General features: G+C 43.2%; 1 protein-coding gene across 1 annotated transcript in view; it reads right to left on the bottom strand.

The window, feature by feature from the left end:
- Nucleotides 1–222: 222 nt before the first annotated feature.
- Nucleotides 223–22,034, bottom strand: part of Prkg2 (protein kinase cGMP-dependent 2) — a 106,411-nt gene continuing 84,599 nt past the window's right edge. The window contains exons 15-19 of the mRNA XM_057772998.1: nucleotides 15,185–15,348; nucleotides 11,151–11,273; nucleotides 9,502–9,564; nucleotides 4,184–4,250; nucleotides 223–2,402 (exon numbers count right to left, since the gene is read on the bottom strand). Coding sequence (XP_057628981.1) covers nucleotides 2,307–2,402; nucleotides 4,184–4,250; nucleotides 9,502–9,564; nucleotides 11,151–11,273; nucleotides 15,185–15,348 — 513 coding nt within the window. The 3' untranslated portion in view covers nucleotides 223–2,306. The remainder of the gene's footprint in view (nucleotides 2,403–4,183; nucleotides 4,251–9,501; nucleotides 9,565–11,150; nucleotides 11,274–15,184; nucleotides 15,349–22,034) is intronic.

Here is a 22,034-nt window from a genome sequence, read left to right as displayed (position 1 = left end):
TATCTTTAATTCATGAATTTCAAAATGTAGGTCAGTTCAGTAGAGCACCTCCTTTTGGGGATGATTAATGCTTCTTATAAACTGAAGTTTGATCAACCATCCTCACTGCAGAGACTTGATTTAACTTAACAATTCTGCATACAGACACCACACACATGGTTCAGAACTAAGTGGTCAATAAGGCCGCTTTAATTTCAACAGATACAGTAGCAGTAGTTCCCATCGACGCATCAAGGATCACTTCCCAGACACCAGGTAAGGATCTGTCTGTAAACATCACTGCACCTTTGTGCTACAAGTAAGACGCGAGTACCCAAAGGCAAATCATCTTGTCAAGGTCACTGAGCTAAAAATCAAGCTGAGATTAAAAGATAATTCAGTCTTACATATCTTCATCTTTATAAAGGAAACACAGTAAAAAAAAGTCATATGTGAGAATTACATATGATATGACCACTCACAGGAAAAATTAACCTCTAGGTTGGGTTTTAAGTCTATACATGTGGTATTATTCTCTTCAACTAGAATAATGGAACAATTTTGAGAATACCATTGTTATTATAACTGTACAGTCCTAATGTCCATCCAGTATATCCATTTTCTACCTGTATTTGTTTATAATTATAAAATATATACATGAAAAAACATATAGTACATTACAAACCAAATGCAAATAAAATATTTTTAGACTTTAGAAATTCTTAAAGCATGTTATATTAATTCTATTAAAAATGGCTTTTTTATATACAATACATAATCTTTAAAAATCTACTCTGAAAAACAAAACTCTTTGGTTCAGCAAAAGGACTCTAAATATGTAAATATAATTTATTAAGGATGCACTTTCTTATTCTGGGCCTCGCTTATCTGGCTTAAATCTTCAGGAAATAAGTTGCTGACTTTCTATAAAGAATGAAAAAATACGTGTGGAGTTGGCGAAGTTTGCTTTTCACATAGAATATTATCATATGAAAATACAATCAGAAGTTTGAACGATACAGGAACTAGGAATGATGCAGAATGTCGTTTCTACCCTGCCGGATTAAAAAGATAGAGCGAAATTTGCCACCATTTTGGAAGGAAGAGAGGAAGTAGTTGTGATCAACACCCACCAACACTCACCGGTGAAATCCTCAGGGACGGGTGACCAGGGCACAGAACCTCTCCTATTCACTCTTTGGAAGACTGTCAAGTCACAGCAGAAAGAGAGCAGATTCTGAGAGTTCCTTTGCCTTCTAAAATCCTATCACATTCCCAGTAGCTTGTGCTGTAATTATATACATGACTCAAATGCTTTAAACAAAGCCACTAACTCAGTGATTACAACAAATACCAGCATCTGCCAACCGGCTTCTCAATAAAGAGTAAAGGTGGTCCTTCTGTTCTTTGTGTTTATTAATAGCAGTAATAACGGACTAAACAGTATATCTCAGAGTTTGAAAGGATCAGCAACTTTACCTACCAGAGTTCATTGTGCTTAGTCTTTTGTGGGAAGGAAATGTCCTTCGTATTTTGTTCCACCAGGTTTTCTATTTTGCTAGTGGAAATATTTTTTAATATAAGGTAAAACATTTCCAAAGGCCCAATATTTAGCCATACTCTCTAGATGATTTTTAATGAAGATACTGAAAAATCTCTGAGGTATCACAGCTGGCCAAAGGAAAAAGAAAGTTTTTGTTTACTTTTCTAAGTCATTAAAAATAATGTAATTATCTGATTTGATTAACTGACTTCCTTAAGTAACTGGTATTTCTGACTAGTATTCAAATGTTTTCTTTTCCCTGGATGGAATCAGAAAAACAATTTAGTGTATTTTTAGGTTAAAAGAAGATGAAATTCATGATTTCTGGAAACCACCACTTGAAGATGTCACAATATATCCTTGGTTTCTGTTCAGCCCTGGAAAGAGTCTTCTAAAGTTGTTCATATTCTTCCTTCTATCTGGATGACTTAGGTGCTCAAGGTGAAAATATTAATATTTTCTTAGGATTCGAGGCAAGAGAGTATGAGTTGTAGGGAGGAACAGATCTCAGAGAAATCTATGCTATGCCAGCAAAAATAGATCTGATCATGTAAAAGGGAGGGGACAGTCTTTGACAGCAGAGACAAATACAGGAATACAGGGGTAATTCACAGCATCTAAAGGAGATGTTCTCATTCAGAACCACATCTAGCCACTCTGCTTCCGTGATCCATCAGGATCTTCTCCCTGATGATCTTCTAAGAGATCTTCCTGATGCTCTCATGAGAGGAATACTCAGCACGGTGTCATTGATCCTCACATGCCTGCCGTCACTTTTCTTCTTTCAGAAGTCTTTATCCCAGCCTGACATCTCATCCGGAGGCACCCCCCTTTCAGGAGGATACTTGTCAAAGTAGCTGTGATCTATGGGGCCACTGAGCTAATGGAGAAAGGACAGAGCAAAGGTGAGGATCGGGGTGAGCAAGCCTGCCAGTATGTCACAGTCTCAGCCTCATAAGACCATCCCATTAGATGACTGGATAAAGTGAAGGATTTAGTTCTTGTTACATTCCTCGGGAGCTACCAAACCTGAGGAAGTATTTTCCAAAGAAAAGGTGAAACAAGTACTATCTGCCTTCTTTTATCAAGTTAAGAAACAGTTTCAAAACAAATACTTTTTAAAATATCAAAATTTATCAGAATTCCTCTTTCATTTAAGTTTCTTACCAATATTGAATTTGAACAGTTCATTCAACCCTAATAACTAATAAACTATGCAAAATAGCAAACAAATGGACAATTCAAAATCTTAGTAATGCTAAAATGTCACTAAGAGAATAAAATGACTCTGGTATTAAATTATTTTGTGACCAAGTGGTTTGAAATTCTTTACTTAAAACAAACTGCAAAGCACCTAATTAAATAAGATGAGGAACAATTAATGACATTATTGTGACTTATTATGGTGTGTTGGGAGTTTGGGGGCAACTCCTGGGTCATACTGGCCAGCATAGGCTAAGAGAGAGTGGAACATCACGTGACTTGGGAGCAGTGTGTCAAGAACTAATAGATCAACATTCTACCAAATTTATGTGAGTGTTGTCCGAAAGAATTGTGGAAGCCGTGTCTCCCTTTGCACACTCAGACATCGATAGCTCAAAGTTTGCACAAGAGCTAAACTCTACTAGAGAATGAAATTCTATTCTGATATATTCAAGTAAAAAATGTGATCTTGCCTAATTTCTTCGACTACACTTACTGTAATTAAAATATCACAGGAGATTAGATATCTACTGATCATTTAAAATGTACACACCAATATTATTCTTCTAGTTCCTTATTCTTATTCTTCCTGTTCCATTCTGTTCTCCCTTCTAAATTTTTCTCAAAGGCAAATAATTTTATGGCTGACCATTGCTCTTGATCATTCTTTATATGCCTTACATTTTAGTTTATTTTTCCTGTTTGTGTAATAATGCAAGCATTTCTTTTATATATAGATATAATTACATTTTTAGTAGCACGTGTTGTTAGATGACAAATACATCACAACTCTTATGGTAATTAATAATAAACTGCATTTCATCTGGGCACCTGAGCAACTCTGATGACTTTGAGATTTAGGAGACACTGTGATATATTTAATTCCCGAGAGGCGACCTCAGTGCTCATCAAATAGGCAATACCATTATTTTTATTTGTGTGTATTCATGGAGTATATATGTGCTTGTTATGCATGTGCGGGGATACCACACATTGCACATGTGTGTACATGCCTGTGCATGCAGAGGCGGATTCCAGGAGTCATTACTCATTGCTTCTACCTTATGTTTGGAGACAGTATCTCTCCTTGGACCTGGAGCTCATCAGTTTGGTAAGAAAAGCACTGGTGAGTTTCAAGAACCCTGCGGCCTCTGTCTCCCCAGTCTTAGGATTACAGGCACACACTACAACGCACAGTTTTTTATGCATGGGATCTTCATGCTGCATGCAAGCATTTGACCAACTGAGCCTGTACTCCAGCCCCAGCAATACAATTTAAGTCCCTATACCATAATTACTAGGGCAGCCTCGCCTACTAAGTAATATTTCAAAGAGTCACCTAAAATCTTTTGTGTACATGCTATCTCGCTCTTCCTCCCCTTCTCCCTCTTTCAAAATCTGTTTTTAGAAACTAGTTCCTAGAAACTAATCAAGGGAATGTCACAGCAAACATCGTACCTCTCTTCGCAAAGGTGATGGAAGGTTCCGTGCTTTCAGGCCCTCCCAATTAAAACCATTTAACCACCTAAAATGAGAAAAATATGGAGGGTATTACTTACATAATAAATAAATGGCATTATGTAATAAATGGATAGCATTACATAATAAATGAATAGCATGTCAGAGTATATTTATCAATCCATTTTTTCACTACCTACCTTGAAAAGTGATGCTGCAAGCAGCTGAAAGTTAAAGGAGAAGCTGTTTTGACCCATTTTGTGTTAAACTCTTGCCTACTAAGCACTCACACGGCCCAGAAATCATCTAGATACTTTCTTGTCACACTTAGATTCATAACTTAGAGTCCATCACCTCTCCAGACTTTCAGAACTTTATTCCTCTCTTTATGATGCCCTCATTTCTTTTCATTATTTTTATTTTTAGGTTTATTTATTTTATTTTATGTGTATACGTTCTCAAAGAATTAATAAAACATGGTTGAGAAATAAAAAGTCAACCTTAAAAACAAAAATGACAGAAAATGTTGAAGAAACAATGAAATGCCAGCTCGTATTTGGGTGCTGTGTTAGAGTTTAGGGTGTATTAAGTTTAGGAGGGATAGAAAGACATTACAAAATGATGAGGAAACAACACGATCTGGGTCAAAGGTAACGGTGGTCACCTAGAGAACGACCACAGGGCAAAGTGGAGCAATGGTGGTGACCGAGGCAGGAGTTGGGACTCTGTCCCTGCCCTCCTTTTGACACACCAGAAGTCAAACGTTCCCTCCTTCCACAGCCTCACCTCACTTCACACTTCTGATCTATCCTTGACTGGATTCCCCAGCACAAGCCTAATTTAGCAGCAGATTGGGATCTAGTGTGTTCTACTTTAGATGCCATTTTGATAGAAGCTCCTGCAACTCTAGCTAAAAAGCAGGAGCCAGACAAGAGTGTTAGCTGATGTCTGCCTATCCTCTGTCCCCGTGTGACGACACAGGTGTTCCCTCACCACACACCTATTCGTCTTGGCACTGCGTGGGCTCCCTCTTCAGACATTGCTGGGTACACATTTCTGCAGGATCTTCTTTTGCCACCAAATACAGGAGCCACTCTTGGCGTATCTTGCAATGCTTTTTCTCCAAGGAACCCCAGAAACATTAATGCTAACCATCACTGCGGTTCTACTGAAGAAAGCAGCCTTGCATTTCTCAGCGTACTTGCTGCAATTTGGCTAATGATGACATTTACTTAGCATGAGTGGCCTTTCCTATGATCCTGGCCTTTGAGATTGGCTGCATTTTATGCAATGCAACTGCCAGGACACACACATATGTGAATAACATTCAGCGAAGAAACGCTGACACCAAGAGCAGAGAAACTGCTTGTTTTCAGATTTGTGGACACTGTTCTCAGAAGTAATGGCAATGTATTTGATATCTTCTCCTGTCAGGAAATGTATACTTATATGCACCCAGGTTCACTAGCCTTCCTTTAAAATAGGTGCTAGCAATCCCAGAGAACCTAGACAACAACGAGGACCCTAAGACAGACATATATGGATCTAATCTACATGGGTAGTAGAAAAAGACAAAATCTCCTGAGTAAATTGGGAGCATGGGGACCTTGGGAGAGGGTTAAAGGGGAGGGGAGAGGTAGGGAGAGGAGCAGAGAAAAATATATACCTCAAAAAAAAAACAATTTTTAAAAATACATATCAACAAAAAATAGGCATTAAGAGAAAAGACTAAAGCCTCATTTCTAGGTTAGCTAATAAACAAAGGAACAAAGATGATTTAATAAAGAATGAACAAATTGGGCAAGTTCATATAATAGGTACCATGTTTAGGCACACGTAGTTTTTTGTAAAAAGGTGGCATGAAAGTTTTCTTTTAAAAATTAATTTTGGACAGAGGAGTAGAAAAATCTAATACAAACATTAAAAGATTTTCAAAAGATTTACTTTATAATTTTTTAATAATATATTTGTGTATGTGTGCCCTTGCACATGTGTGTGTGTGTGTGTGTGTGTGTACCCACTTCAATGCAGACACCCAATGAGGAGGCAAGAAAAGGGTGTCAGGTCCCCTGGGGCAGAACTAAAGAGAGCCATAGGCTGCTGACACAGTGGCCTGGAACTGAACGCACGTCCTCTGCAAGAACAGTATTCGTTCTTAACCACAGAGCCATCTCTCCAGCCCCTTCAGGAATGCTGCTGTTGTTGATTCTTAAGAATACACTGGTTATTAAGAAAGCTATTGTCTTGGGAGATTTGTATGAAGTTTAAAGACCCCTTTATCTAGAGAGACACATAGGCTTCCCCACCGACACCCTGAAGTTGTCACCTAGCTTGATAGCTTAGAAAAGGAGCCAGGAGGAGGAGAGCAGAATGAAATTCTGCCTTTCAGTGCAGAGAGCAGCATGCGGTTCGTTGTCTCTTGCTGATTGTCCCTTGCATTCTGACTCTGAAGCGTCAGTGGCAGCAGTTCTGCCTATTCCAGAGAATGAACAAATCAACTCTCACGAGAGAAGAAAAGTCAAATAACAGCATGCATTTGCATGCACATCCCGCCACAGTCTGGCTGCTGCATTGGAAAGAGCCTCAGGTAAATAAGAAAAACACAAGACAGAGCCTCTCGGCAATTAGACTCTGTTTTCCAGCCACCCCAAAGCTAAGTATGAGGACTCATTACTGAGAAAGAGGGGGACACGATAATAAGAATCACTTTAATTGGTGGGACACTTGTCAGTACAGGTTTATATGTCATCTTCTAATGAGAAAAGAAACTGGCAAAGTCCGAGGTGCAAAGGAGAAGATAAATTGGATTTTAAGATAAATCGTGAGCTTTGCAGTTGAAGGCAATCCAGAGGATGACACAGAATAAAGTATTACAAGCACTTTAATGTCTGTGAAGTTGCAGAAGAGTCTGTCCTGTGTCTGTCGGCCTGTCTCCCTCCCTCCCTCCCTCTCCCTTTTTCGTTCTAATTCACCCTATAAGGGAGCTTGATTGCACAATGGCGAACACATGGCTTGATTGCAGGGGAGGGGGTCATGAATTCATACAGCAGGACTGGCTGTTTAGGATTTATTTATTTATTCATTTCGCAGCTGCTGTTAAGAAAAACCAATATCAGCCACATGCCTCCTTTTGTACCCATACTGCTAATATTCTCCTATTGCATCCGTGAGAAACAGCAGTGGAAGGCAGGCGGTGCGGCTTAGTAGTGCATGTGTTTAGCATGCTTGGAACTCTAGATTTTATCCCGACTCTCAGCACGCACACACACAGAAACACCACCCCTCCACCTGAGAGGAATAAAATATTAGAGGTGGTTTTAGTTTTCAAAATGGACATATCAGCCTATTCAAAGGCTTGCAATAAGGAAATTCTCATATTTCTATGTGGGATCATCAAAGTATAGTTACAGGTGATATTTTCTGTCTGCAAAGTGGAAACAAAAATGAAAACATTCGAAAATTCCAGGTCTTGCCAAGGATTGTTTAAAAGCCATAAATCTTAAAGGTTCAATGTGCCACATATGAATATTTAATCAAATCAGAGAGGATGCCAAGGAAGTTATTGGGGGTCTAACAGCCATTAAAGGGGAATGCTAGATGACTCATGAGAATACTATCACGAGTGTGTACAAACCAATGTACATCATCAGAGAAGTAAATGGAGGTTTCAGACCTCACAGAAACATTCAAAGGACATTATATTTTAAATGAATATATAGTATTATTTAAAACTAAAATAGAATACAAATGACATACGATAAGTCACGAACTGACAAAAACTAAATGTAATTTGAAAATATATTAAATAAAAAGATTTAACAACTAAACTTCCGAACATCATAAGTAACACAGTCAATGACTCTCCCGGTCTTAGGGGCTGTGAACCACAGTACAGTTTGACTTCTTACTCATCTCTTTACTCTTCAATTGCCGCAGAAAGGATTTTAATACATCAGGATATGCTTTCTGTGAGGAGCCATTTAAACTTTAGCATGTTTTAAAGACGCTGGCGCTGGGCCCCTCCCTCACAGTGCACAGCTTGTAAGGCCGAGGACTGGAGCTGCAGGACTTCATTTATTTTTAAATGAGCGGAGTCATTTCTTTGGCCCTGGAGATGTGATCTCCTGAACTGCCCAGAAAGCCATCAGTACTATCTCCAACAGGATCCAGAATTCCCAAACCTTAGAAGACTACAGTCTAGTAGGAGCCTTGACAAATCATTGCCCCTCCTAACCCAAGTGAGTTTATCAATTTGGACAGGAAAACACCCTTGGGAAATCTGTCTGCTCATGGACTTCAGGAATAATGATAAATCCTAATTACACACACAGGCTGGAGCGACGGTCCTGCTCACCTAATGATAAATCCTAACTACACATACAGGCTGAAGATGGTCCTGCTCACCTTGGGCACTCTCGCCATGACACGAGAGCACTGTGCTCTGCAACGACTCCTTTGGCCGCCACATACTCTTATCCATGGAAGCCACACTTTATTCTGTCATAAAATTTCCCCTTATCTTTTCTACTACACTTGCCTCTAGTGAATTATTCTAATGGGGCTGTAAGATTGAAGACCGAGGTGATGCCAGAGCAAGATCCTGCCATAGTCCCTCCCAAAGGCTTTGCTTTCACGGCACCACAACGAAAAGACTCATTAGTTGGTGTCGAACAGTGGGGCAAAGTGTACTGTTCTCTTCTACATCTCTTGTAGAATTATATCCCACCTTACTTACAAGTTCAATGCCGAAAACATTATTTAATTCCTCTACAGAAGCTAGGTTAGCAATAATGAAAATAACAGTGGATAAATACTGTTTCTATGACTGAAAGATGCGATTTTACAGCTTTTAAAATAACTTTGCTCCTTTTTGGCAGGAATGTCCGACATTAAAGAAATCACACGAGATAATTTGGGCATCTGCAAAGAAACACTGAACACCCAAACACCCAAAAGTTGAAAGCCTGTAAAATGAAGACAATGGTCTCCTAAGAGTACCTGTCATGATCTCCTCATGTATTGGTGACTCATATGTCAGGCTGATACCAGATAGGCTCCTCTGGGGAGAGGGAACCTGAAGTGAGAAAATGCTTCCAGCAGATTGGCCTGTGAGCCAGTCTGTAAGAATCCTCCAGGGCCTCTACATCAGTTCTTGCCTTGACTTCCTGAATGATGGTCTACAAGCTGTCAGATGAAATAAACTCTTCCCTCTCCAAGTTGCTTGTGGCGATGGTATTTATCATAGCAATGGAAATCCTAAGGCACCTGGTTATTCTATATATTTCTATTTTTATCTTGGCAACAAAGAAAATCAGTACCTGTGCTTCTTAATGTCGTTGATCCCATTCTTCAGATTCCCCAGCCTTTCTGTAGGATTTTGCCTGGAATAATTTATGAAAGAAGTTTATAATAGTAATATTTGAGTGGTTTTAGATAATTGAGTAACATTTGTTTTTAAATTCATCGACTCAATAACTTTCATGAGATCCTACTGTGTGGGTCAGCCACTTGAGTACAGGGAGAGAACAAAGTCACGACCCTCTCACCGAGGAACAATAGATGAGCGTTGATATATCTACCAGTTATTTATATGAGCTTTGCATAGATGCTGAATAAATACTATCTTTCCAACTTGGCTAAGAGAACTAGAAAATATTTTAGAGTTTCACTTACATCTAAGCTGTAATTTAGAAATGTGTAGGAATCCCAAACTAGGTTTAATGACTTTACTAACTTTAAATGTTTTTAAAAAATCATCAAAGATAGAGTAGGGGATAGTGTAGAACAATGCAGTTTAAGCAAGGCAAAAACAAAACAAAAAACTCTGAAAGTCTCCAAAGTTTTTCTGAAAAATGATGCTTTTAGTAATAAGTAGAAGGCTGCAATAATTTAAAAGAAGACTGGAGAAATACTATTTTTTAAAAAGACTATTGGGGGCTGGAGAGATAAGTCAGTGGGTAAGAACACTCATTGACTGTTCTTCCAGAGGACTCAGGTTTGAGTCCTAGCCCCCACACGACAGCTCACAACCTGTAACTCCAGCCCCAGGAGACAATGCCTTCTTTTGACTCTGTGGCCACCTCTGTGTGGTGTACAGACACATATGCGGGTAAAATACCCATACACATAAAATAAAAGTAAATCTTTTCTTGAAACCTATTTAAAAAGGAAGAAAGAAGAAAGAAAGAAAGAAAGAAAGAAAGAAAGAAAGAAAGAAAGAAAGAAAGAAAGAAGAAGGAAGGAAAGATGAAAGGAAGGAAGAAAGAAAGGAGGGAGGGAGGGAAGGAGGGAGAAAAGGAGGGAGGGAGAAAGGGACGGAGGGAGGAAGGAAGGAAGGAAGGAAGGAAGGAAGGAAGGAAGGAAGGAAGGAAGGAAGGAAGGAAGGAAGGAAGGAAAAGAAAAGGACTATTAAGGAGCGGAAGAGGTAGTTCAGTGGTTAAGGAAATTTGCTGTTCTTTCACAGGACCTGGGTTGGGTCCCCAGCACCCACATAATAGCTCACAACAGTCTGTAACTCCAGTTTCAGATTTGATGACATCTTCTAGGGTAACAGGTATGTACTTGTGCACAGATATGTACTTAGTCAACACACACACAAAATTTTCAAAAATAATTTTTTAACTTAAAAACTTCCAGTGAACAATGGTGGCACAAATCTTTAATCCTAGCATATGGGAGGCAGAGGCAGGTAGATCTCTGTGAGTTCAAGGCCAGCCTGGTCTACAGAGCAAGTTCCAGGACAGGCTCCAAAGTTACACAAAGAAACTCTACTCGAACACCCACCCCATCCCCCCAAAAAAACACAAAAACCAATTTCCTTCAGTTATAACAGCAACATAAAAAGTTGAAGTTGCAAACACAGAAACCTAGCTGTGAAGCCTCTATACACAGTGGTGTATCTATCTGCACAGTGGTGAAAGCCTTCACACTTCCTCCAACACCAAGCATTGCTGACGGTCATTCTCACCTGCAAAGCCTCCGGATCAAATCCTCAGGCCTCCTTGTTATCTTCCTGGGAAAATCCATTTTTTCAATTCCTTTGAGAATCAAATTGTAGGTCATCATTTGGTCTATTCCAGAAAAGGGTGGGCTGGGGAAGATGCAAAATAGAACACACTTCAATGAACATCTGAGAGAACTTCGCTTCTGTTTTCCTACCTCTCCTCCTCCTCCTTCCTGTCTTTCTAACCCCCCTCTTCCCTTATTAGTTACTTGACAACAGATTTGGTTATATTCTGGAAAAAACTTCCACCAATTTCATATCACTTAAATGATCCACACAAGTAAATTGTCAGGCAGTGGTAATCACTAGAAAAAAAAAGCCAAGGAGACAGAAAGGGAGAGTAGCTATAATTTTCTCTTTTTGTTTTTAAGTCACTGAGTAGGAAAAGCCTCTTCTTTGAGCTGACAGAAGAGTAGAAGTCTGACTGGACAGAGGGAGTGGAAGGGCTACACACTTGTCTTGTTTGTGGGCACCGACTTCCGAGACAGGAGCGCTAAGGAATATGTGTCGGGAGTGGGCAGCCTTGGGCAGTGTAGGTGGCAGAGTGATTAAGCTGTGAGGGAAGGCGAGATTATAGCAGCATCATATGCATCTAGTGAGCCACAGTAAGGATCTGGGGACCAATTCTGAGTCAGCAGTAGAACTTATAGCAACCACATTCATCTGTTTTTAATACAAGAGATAAAGTACGGATAGGGCTGAGCCTGGCTGTGGGAAGCAGTGTTGAAGGTGGTGAAATAGACATGGCTCTATCTAAACCGTGAAATGTGCTACTTATGCCCCTTTGTCAGGTTGTTCCCATAATCTCGAAGGGATGGCAGCTGAGAGCTTATGCAGCTGATGAGGTTCAGGTTGGGCCATCAAGGAATAGGTTTAGTGGTCTTCTAAGACAGAGTACTGGCTGTCCATCTTCTTCCTAGTGAGGGTCTCATAAGAAATCAGAGGTCTGCTACTTGGAGAGTCCTCACTAGACCTCAACTCTTTGCTAAGGCTTCCAGACTTCCAGATTGCAAGAAATAGATGATGTTCTTTACAAAAAAAAAAAAGTCACCCAACTTACAGTATTTTGTTATAGAGCCTGCGCTAAGGTTGATGCTAAAGTTAACAGAATTTTCTAATGTAGTGGATGCAGTGCAGAAGAGAGAAAAGGGAATCAAGGACCATGTTTGGCTGGAGTGCCCACAGAATGGGACTATTGCCACTGAGAGAGGCAGGCAAACTAGAGGATAAAGGTGAGTGCTGTCATTTGGATCTGGGCTACTCAGAGGCCTGATCCCCAAGCTGTCTCGCAAGGGGAGAGCAACGGAACTTTTGAGAGTGAGACATACTGCAAGAAAGTTAGGCTACTAGGGAGATGACCCTGACTGGGATATTGGGGTGCTCACCTCCTCTTTTGCATGTTCTGGACACCGCACAGTGAACAGAACTGTTTGCCACATGTTCCTGTCATAGTGTGCCATGTTCAAAATCTACAGGGTCAATCAATGAGTCATAGAATGGAACTAGAAACCAGAACATATCTTTTCTTACTCATAAATGATCTCAGGTATTTTATTTCACCACAGCAGTGGAAAGCCACCTGGCTCAGCAGGTGGTACAGCTAGTTACAGGGAAAAGAATCAGGATATGATGCAGAACCATATGGCACTTCCAGGCAGGCAGTTGGATTTATGAGCCTAGCATTGAGGAAAGTCACTAAGGAATTATGGCTTGGGTCATCTCATAAGGTTTATGGCCATAGGGCTTGAGGATATTACCCTATGAGTGTTGGATGGAAAAGAGGCCAAGGTCTGACTGGCCCAACATTAATCTATCAGGAAAATGAAAAGAATCTGGAATGGAGACAGTGAAGGAGCAATCAGTGTAGGCTAAGGAAGGAGGAAGAGGCCCTGGAAACCACCTAGGTGAGTATTTCAAGGAATGCTGAGTAAAATCTGGTTGAGCTGAAGTTAGGTAGCATATTGATTCATATATCATTTTGATTCCTAAAACACTTTCTTGTCTGGTTTAGATGATCTAAATGCTGTATTGTATCTCAGTTATGTTTGCACAATCTGGAAAGCAATTGTATTCACCCTTGACAAGATACAATAAAATAAAAATAAAACCTTGAAGCAAAGGCAGTGCATCAAGTTTTCAGTAGCCTGTGCTCCATGTGTGAAGACAACGAAGGAGGAAGCAGAGGCGGTGCTGTGACATCTTCAGTACACACAGATGACATATACGCCCACATGCATATTTGCTACTGGGTTACTTTGTTTCTTTTTGTTTATTGTTTTTGTTTTCTCATTTTCCCTCATATCCTAAACACTAGATTGGGCAACTAAAAATAAACTTTTCTTCTGCCTACCCTGAAAACGTTTGGCCAAATAGCTTTATGATGGTTCAAGGCCACCTTAGCAATTCCAGGCTGTTGTGCTTTCTCTCCCTCCTTTATTTCCCCAATTCATCTTGCTATTCTATATGACACATACCCAGGTGACGAAGACCGATGTATTTTCCTGTAACTCCAAGAACCACTATGTAACAACCTCTCCCCTAGAAATTTCTATGTCGGGGGAAAAAATATTAGAAAGAGCCCAAGGTTAGCCACACCTTAACACACTTGTCCTTCTCCACAACGACCTGGAAAATTTCTATTCTTCAACCCATATCTTAAATGATGACTATTTGAGCATGGTTATGGATAATGAATAGTGATTCCGATAAAATACAGATTTTCATTTCCTCAGTGTATGTGGACAAAGATATGGACGATGCTGCAGGTAATTTAACATTGAGTTAGCTACCTAAATGGCAGGATTTGAGATGTTTAAGAAGATCCTAGCACAGTGGTTGAGTACTCCTTTATAGCAAGCAAAGCCCTGTTTAGATTCTTACTGTTGGAAAAAGAAGAAAGTTCGAGAAGATTCCATGAAATTGTGTTTTGTCACGCATGCTGATATTTATATCCCTCCCCTACTAACAAAGCCATTTCAGTATTGCTTAGAAAATTCAAATCTCTCGGAAACTAATGTTGAGCACAACTGGCTATCAAGGTCCAAAAGCATACATGTGTCATGGAAGGCAAGTCACAGAGAGACCCAGAAGATCCGGGATCAAATTATTGATCTCAGGCAGATAGTTTTGTGCTCTAGTTGTCTAACCTGTATAATTTAAACCATAAAATAATCAAAAATGTTAATTATAAAATAATAATAAAATTCCTACTTTATCTAATCCACACAAGTGTATGAAAACTAAACTACATTATATGTAGATGTGCTTTGCAAACAGTGAAGTATTTTACACATGTGGAGTATGCTGTGTTGCCTTTGAACGAGTGTGTGTGTGTGTTCATGTGTATTTGTGGGTGAACACACACGCTATACTGTGTTAAATATTAAGAACCACAGCAGACTCATTAATCTTATCCTTTCATCTCTTTGGAAATGGCAGTCCACTAGTAACTGCTGAAACACATGCTGTGTCTTAACTCTGTTCATTAGCACCTTAGAAAGGAGTTGGCAGGGCATTTAAAATTCAAATTCACCACTGTAGCTTTCTTTTAACATTTCTGGTTAATGACATCTGGGGAGATGGAAGAATCTGGTTAAATTTAGTTTGATTGATCGATGAATTTTACTGAACTAGGAAAACAGCTTCATTTATTTAAATTAAATTAAAGAAAACTTTCACCAAGTCCAAAGCTTTTGTTGCTTCTATTCCTGGATTATAAAACCTTCACATATTAAATGTGTTATCTGTAACAATGAAACTTGCCATTTTAGGTAAACTATAACAATTCTATTCTCCTTTGCTTTAGCTTTCTGAATCTTCTATCTGTATTTTAATCTTCCTATTCAAGCCCTATACTTGAAGCAATGTAGAGAGGAAAGGGAGAAATCTTAAAAGATATTTTCAGATTGTTAAATTTTGTTTTTTTTATCATTAGTGAACTGTTTTGTACTGCTCTGAAGACAAGGTTGGGCAGCACTGAACTGAGTGCTCTCACTTACTTGCCCGTTAGGAGCTCATATACTAGAATTCCCAGGGACCAGAAGTCCACGCTGAAGTCGTGTCCTTTGTTGAGAATGACCTCAGGGGCCACATACTCTGGAGTCCCACAGAATGTCCACGTTTTCTGCCCAGAGCCAATCTTCTTGGCGAATCCAAAGTCAACCTGAGACAGGATGTCAAATAAAACTGAAGATGTTATAAAAATCAATGCTGATCATAAATTATCTGGTAACTCTATGAGTTTTCATCCAAACCAAACTTTTCTTTAACACACACACAGACACACAGACACACACACACACACCACACCATCTCAGATACTCCTTTGTACGCCATGTGCCAGTCAAGCTGTTAAGAGAAAGTTTCTTCATTACCCTTGAAGACTGTTGAAATTCATTCTTCTGCTCCCAGCAAACAAATGTAACGTATATTTTAATTTGCCGGTTTGCCTAATGGGTTGAATAGAGAAGGGGGAAATGACAGAGGCATGTGCCTTTAAGACTGCACCATGGACTAAAATAATAGCAAAGTAGAGAGTTTGGGAAAGAGTCTATTGCTAAGAAGGAGGCTAAAACCTCTGCCTAGTCCTAAAATAAAGACAAACTGTTCAGTGTGTACCTCCTGTTGATTTCAGCAGCGAAAGCAAAGTCAACAGCATTCTTCCCAAGTCTGCTCTGAGCTCCCAACACTTCTGGTCCCCACTAGCAAGGTGGGTGGTAGATAGTACAGGCTTTAACTTGCTTAAATGTAGGGTCAGCACTCATTCTGATGTAGATTTTGTTCTGGGACTATCACACTGAGTTTGACAATGAGAAGCTGAGTGCTGGGAAGTTTACGCATATGTGGCTAACCTGGCATTCTAAGATACACAGCAGGGAAGGAGACAGCGGAAGGAAGAGTAACAGCCAGCACATTTGGAAGACAGGGCTGGGAGGGTGTGGGCACCATCTACCAGGAGGTGACACCTGGGGTTGTCCCTGACTGTGGGTTAGGAATGCTCTCCCTTGGTAAGGGATCAGCGCCGCCCCCCCCCCCTCTTCTTTTTGCAATGCATCTCTCTCTTCTCCAAGCTTTTACCCAATGAATTCTGAAGACCAGACAAGAAAGGAGGCGAGAGCTTCAGCAGCCCCTCGCTGAATGGCGCAGTGTGTATAACTGAAACCCAGCCCTGCAGAACAACAGCTGGCTTCTTCGCACAGGGGAGGTGAGCATGTACCCATTCATCTCTAGTGTGCACTGATTTCATTTTGACTTTCTTCTACCTCCCTCAGGTAAAAGGCATAGACATTCTTTCTGGGCTCACCGTGCCCATTTTAATGGCTTCATTGCATGTGGATAATTTCAATAACATGGCAATAATCTATGCTTTAAAATGGAGAAAGTCAACATCAGGATCAGCCCGCACTTTGAAAAGCTGGAGCCAGAAACTTTAACACCCAACTCCTTTGTTTGTTCAAGTGTTGTTCACATTTAACACGTTTGTTTTTCCCTTAAAGAAGTAAATCTCTTAAAACTCCACACCCCTCCCTTTTCTGAGACTTTTCATACTTATCACAGAGTAACAAAGATTTCTTTTCTTTTTTTATTAATTACATTTTTCATTTATTTTACATGCTGACCACAGTTTACCCTCCCTCCTTTCCTCCCATTTCCTCCCCCCACCTCCCATATACTGCCCTCCCCAGATACTTCTCCTCCACATCTTTCAGTTCAGAAAAGGACTGGCCTCCCACAGACATCAACAAAGCAAGGCACATCAAGTTGAGGCAGGACAATTTCTTTATTGAAAAGGGGAATTCAAACAACCTCAAAGTGGGCTTTTCCTGTATGCCTTCAACTACACAACATGACTCACAATCATTATGCTGTTCTTTTGGAGACAAGGCCACGCATGCGCAGAAAATACAGTCTCCAAGTGGACTACAAACCCCAGTGGTACAATGGAAAACCACGCACGCGCAGGACACTTTTTCCCAGAATGACCAGAGCCCTTTAAAAATGGGCGTTCCAACCCGCCCCCCCCCCTCTCTCTCCCCTCCTCTTTCCCTTCCGTCTCTTCACTCCCGTTCCTTGTATGTTACCCTCCCCCATTAAAGTTTACCCACGTGGGACCCCGCGTGTCTCGTCTCTCCTTCCCCAACCCCGCGTGTCTCGTGTCTCCCCCTCCCGAACAACACCCCCGCATAAAAAATAATAACATTTTGGTGCCGTCTGCTCGGGGACCTTCTCGCCCCGGGGCCCTCACCTGAGGCCTCGGCTCTGGGTTTTGGCGCCTCCTGGAGCTCGGGGCCTCCCCCGGGACAAGGTCAGAACCGGACGACCTGCAACCACTCCACGTGCTCCAGCCATCTCGACACGGCCCTCCCCTCTCCAACGTCAGCGGCTAATTCGTGAGTTTACCTGGGCTGGCTAACCATCCCCTCTCACCTGGAGGAGGCCGGCCGAGCTCCCGGCTTCCTCTGGCGTGTCCTGGGTGTGGTTGCTAACCCCCCCCCCTCTTCCCCCGGCCTTCCGCCCTAGGCTAGACCTGTTTTTATCCGCGCCCAAAAGTTCGGTGCTTTTGGTTCTCTGTCCTCTGTTTCATTCCTTTTCTTCCTTCTTTTCATCGTAACCGCCGCTACGGTGCGGCCTGACCTTGGCTGAATTCGACTCAGCCAGGTCCTAGCACCCCCCCTGTGGAATCGGACGCCTTTTCACAGGGCCTGGGTGTTCGTGCCATTTACGGCTTTGGCTGCAACGGGCAGCCTTCGGGCTTAACTGTCCCCTCCTAGCCGAGACCCCCGTCTCCCGTCGAAAACTAGGACTGGGTCAGCTAGCCCATAGCACGGTCCCCTGGGTACTCTGACGCCTGTGTCCAGAGCAACTGTGTTCGTAGCATCTTCGGGTGCCTTCTGCGGATATTTTCACGGTTCTAGCCATGGGCGCTAAGCCTGCTAAACCAATTCCCCCTTCTTCTCCTCTGGGACAGCTGTTGGAAGCTCTACAGCCCCACGCCTTAATTCTTTCTGTTAAATTATCTACACTCATCCGTCTTTGCTCTAAGGTGTGGCCTTCCTACGCCCTACAGGGTAACTTTAAATGGCCATCGTATGGGTCTTTTGACCCCGATATTCTACGGGAACTAGCTAACTTTTGCCACCGTTCTGCTAAATGGAAAGAAATGATGTATATTATGGCATTCTTTTACATGGCTTTAAAAACGGATCCTTCTACTGTCTCTCAGTGCTCACCTGCTCACATGTTCTTAGCAATGCCGCCCCACCCGGAACCTCCTGCTCCTGCTATGGACCCCGCGGACGAACCTCCACCTCCCCGGCCTCGCGGGGCTACTCCTTCCCGTTCTGCCCGATCTAACGATGGTTCCTCCATTCCCCTTTCCTCCAAAGTTTCTTTTAGGCACAGAAAATCCTCCTCCAGGTCACCTAACCGTTCTCCGTCTAGTTCCCCAACAAGCTCCCATTCTGGATCTACAGGGATTTCGCCCAGTTCCTCCGATGTGGCTTCCACCCGCCCCCGCCGATCACGGGAGCGGCTGGAAGATTCTCCCCACCCCCACCGCAGGTCTCAGGGGGGGGTGGAGGCTTCCACCCGCCCACACCGCAGGACATGCAGACAGTCGGAAACGTCTTCGGATTCTTCCCCATCCCCCTCCCACCCCGTCCCTCAGCCGCGATCTTCCAAAGCCCCTCTGGGCTCCACTCCCGCCCGCCGCCTTGCACCTTCTTTCACCCCTCTGCTCACGCGCTCGCGTGCTGCGGAGTCTGACGCTGGTCAGCCACCGTTCTGCCCTTGCGGGAGGTGGCTGGGGCAGAGGGTGTAATGAGAGTCCACGTTCCGTTCGCCTTATCGGAACTCTCACATATTTCTAAGTTACTCGGGTCATACACGGCTAATCCCACCAATTTCACAAAGGAGTTTCAATATTTAACCCAATCTTATAACCTAACTTACCATGACATTTTTATGATCCTGTCTAATAACTTGCTTCCCGAGGAGCGCAGGCGGGTTTGGGAGCAAGCGAGACTCCATGCTGATGAAGTCCACCAAACCTTAGCCTCCCATCCTCCGGGGGCAGAGGCGGTGCCAGACCAAGAACCCCACTGGGATTATAACTCCCCTGGGGGCATTCTGGCCAGAGACCGGTTCCTAACTTGCCTCATGATAGGGCTCCGCAAGGCTGCCCTTAAACCAGTAAACTATTCTAAACTCGCAGAAATTTTTCAGGACACTAAGGAAAATCCTTCCGCATTTCTTGACCGCCTTACCAAAGCCATGTTACAGTTTACGAACATGGATCCAGAATCCACTGAGGGCAGACAGCTTCTAATGACCCATTTCTTTAACCAGTGCTACCCGGATATCAAAGCCAAGCTCAGATGTTTTGAAAAGGGTCCCCTAACCCCACAAGCACAGGCTCTGGAGGTGGCCTTCAAAGTGTACCACGCCAGGAACGACAAGGCTCGCAACCACTGCCACGTGATAACCGCACCTGCCCAGCCAGCAGAGGTGACAGACCCGACCCGTCCTGTTCGTGCTGCCCCCCCACCTCCCGGGGTGCGTGAGCCACCGGGCCCATGCTTCAAGTGTGGTAAGGCGGGTCACTGGGCAAAAGGTTGCCCTAACCCTCATCGTAACCCGAGGGGTCACTGCCCAAAATGTCACAGGGAGGGTCACTGGTCCATAGATTGTCCCCGTGCGTTTGATGATGCGGGGGCAACAGGCCCAGGGGATTCTCAGGTCGATCTATTGGGCCTGGCCCTGGAGGACTGAAGGTTCCCGGGCTCCGACGACCCGACCGCCACGCCCATCTGCAACCAGGAGCCACGGGTACTTCTCACAGTGTCGGGACGCCTCATTTCGTTTCTTTTGGACACCGGAGCAACCTACTCGGTTCTAAGAGAATTTTGGGGACCAACCTCTCCCTCAAACTCCCCTATTGTTGGGGTAGGGGGACAGCCTTATTTTCCTCACCAGACTCCACCTCTCAATTGTATATTTAAAAATATCTTTCTCACCCACTCATTCCTAGTTTTACCAACCTGCCCGGTCCCACTCTTGGGAAGGGATCTCCTAACCAAGTTGGGGGCCTTCATTTCTTTCGCACCCCCCACCCGCTTTGTTCCAGATTCGTCGGTGACGCAGCTGCTTCTTCTCCTGGCCCCACGATCTCCTGATACTAACACGCCCTTTCCTCTTCCAGCCTCCCAGGTGGACCCCCTCGTGTGGGACACCCAGAATCCTGCCGTCGCTAAACACCACTCCCCCATCGTTATTCAGTTAAAAAATCCCACCAAGTATATTACTCAAGCTCAATACCCCCTCTCTTCCCAAAGCCTCAGAGGACTAAAACCCATAATTTCTGACCTTCTAAGGAAAAAGCTGCTCCGCCCCACCTCTTCTCCCTTTAATACTCCTATACTGGCTGTTAAGAAATCTAATGGAACTTATCGTTTGGTTCAGGACCTCCGACGTATTAATTCTGCTGTCGTCCCGCTACACCCAGTTGTCCCTAACCCCCTCACCCTTCTGTCTAACATTCCTTCAGGAACCTCCCACTTCTCAGTTTTAGACCTAAAAGATGCCTTTTTCTCTATTCCTCTCAGCCCTCAATCTCAAAACATCTTCGCCTTCACCTGGACAGATCCTGATACTAATTTCTCCACACAACTAACTTGGACCGTCCTCCCTCAGGGATTCCGGGACAGCCCACACCTCTTTGGCCAGGCCCTGGCCTCTGATCTGCTCTCACTGTCCCTCCTTAAATCAAAACTGCTACTTTATGTCGATGACATTCTGCTGTGTAGCCCATCTCTGGAGACTAGTAGGACTGATACCGCCGCCTTATTAAATTTCTTATCCAAAAAGGGCTACAGAGTTTCCCCCTCTAAGGCTCAATTGTCCACCACTCAGGTAACGTATTTGGGATTAACCATAACCCCAACCCAAAAGGCCATCACTCTGGACAGAAAAAAACTAATTCAATCTCTTACAGTTCCTTCCACCAAAGAAGAGGTTTTATCATTCCTAGGAGTGGCTGGTTTCCTGCGTTCCTGGATTCCCTCCTTCTCCCTCCTTCCCCGCCCTCTATACGAAGCAGCTCTCGGCTCTCTGCATGAGCCCCTTCTCCACCCCATCACCAAGCCCTTCCGGAGACTCCAGCAGGCCCTTATCCAGGCCCCAGCCCTCCATCTTCCAGATTTAACCCGCCCCTTTTCTCTCTACGTAGCAGAAAAGGAAGGTTACGCTCTGGGAGTCCTAGGTCATCAACTGGGACCCTCCTTCGCACCTGTAGCTTACCTGTCAAAGAAAATGGACCTCACCACTCAGGGCTGGGCATCCTGCATACGTGCCTTGGCGGCCGCTGAACTTCTTATTCGTGAGTCAAAAAAACTAACCTTCGGAGCACCCACTACAGTCTTCTCTCATCATAACCTGTCCAACCTCTTAACTTACAAAGGTCTACAGACCCTACCCCCTTCTCGAGTTCTTTCCCTTCAGGTGGCACTGGTGGAAGATGCCAGTCTCACATTTCAATGCTGCCCACCCCTTAATATTTCAAATCTTCTACCTCAACCTAATGTGAATGATTCCCCATCCCATTCCTGCATCGAGGTCCTGGAAGACCTACTGCCTCACCCCTCACATATTCAGGAGGGCAGTCTGTCCCAGGCTACTCATACCTGGTACACGGATGGCAGCTCCTTTCTATGTGATGGGACTCGCAGAGCAGGCTATGCCATAGTATCAGACACGGAGATAGTTGAGGCAAAGGCACTCCCTGCTCATACTACTAACCAGCAGGCTGAGCTGATAGCTCTCACCCGTGCCTTTCAGTTGGCTGAGGGGCAA

The sequence above is a fragment of the Chionomys nivalis genome, chromosome 6 (assembly GCF_950005125.1).
Source record: "Chionomys nivalis chromosome 6, mChiNiv1.1, whole genome shotgun sequence".
Classification (NCBI taxonomy): Eukaryota; Metazoa; Chordata; class Mammalia; order Rodentia; family Cricetidae; genus Chionomys; species Chionomys nivalis.
Note: the sequence above shows the minus strand (reverse complement) of the source record. Positions and strands in the feature narration are given on the sequence as shown.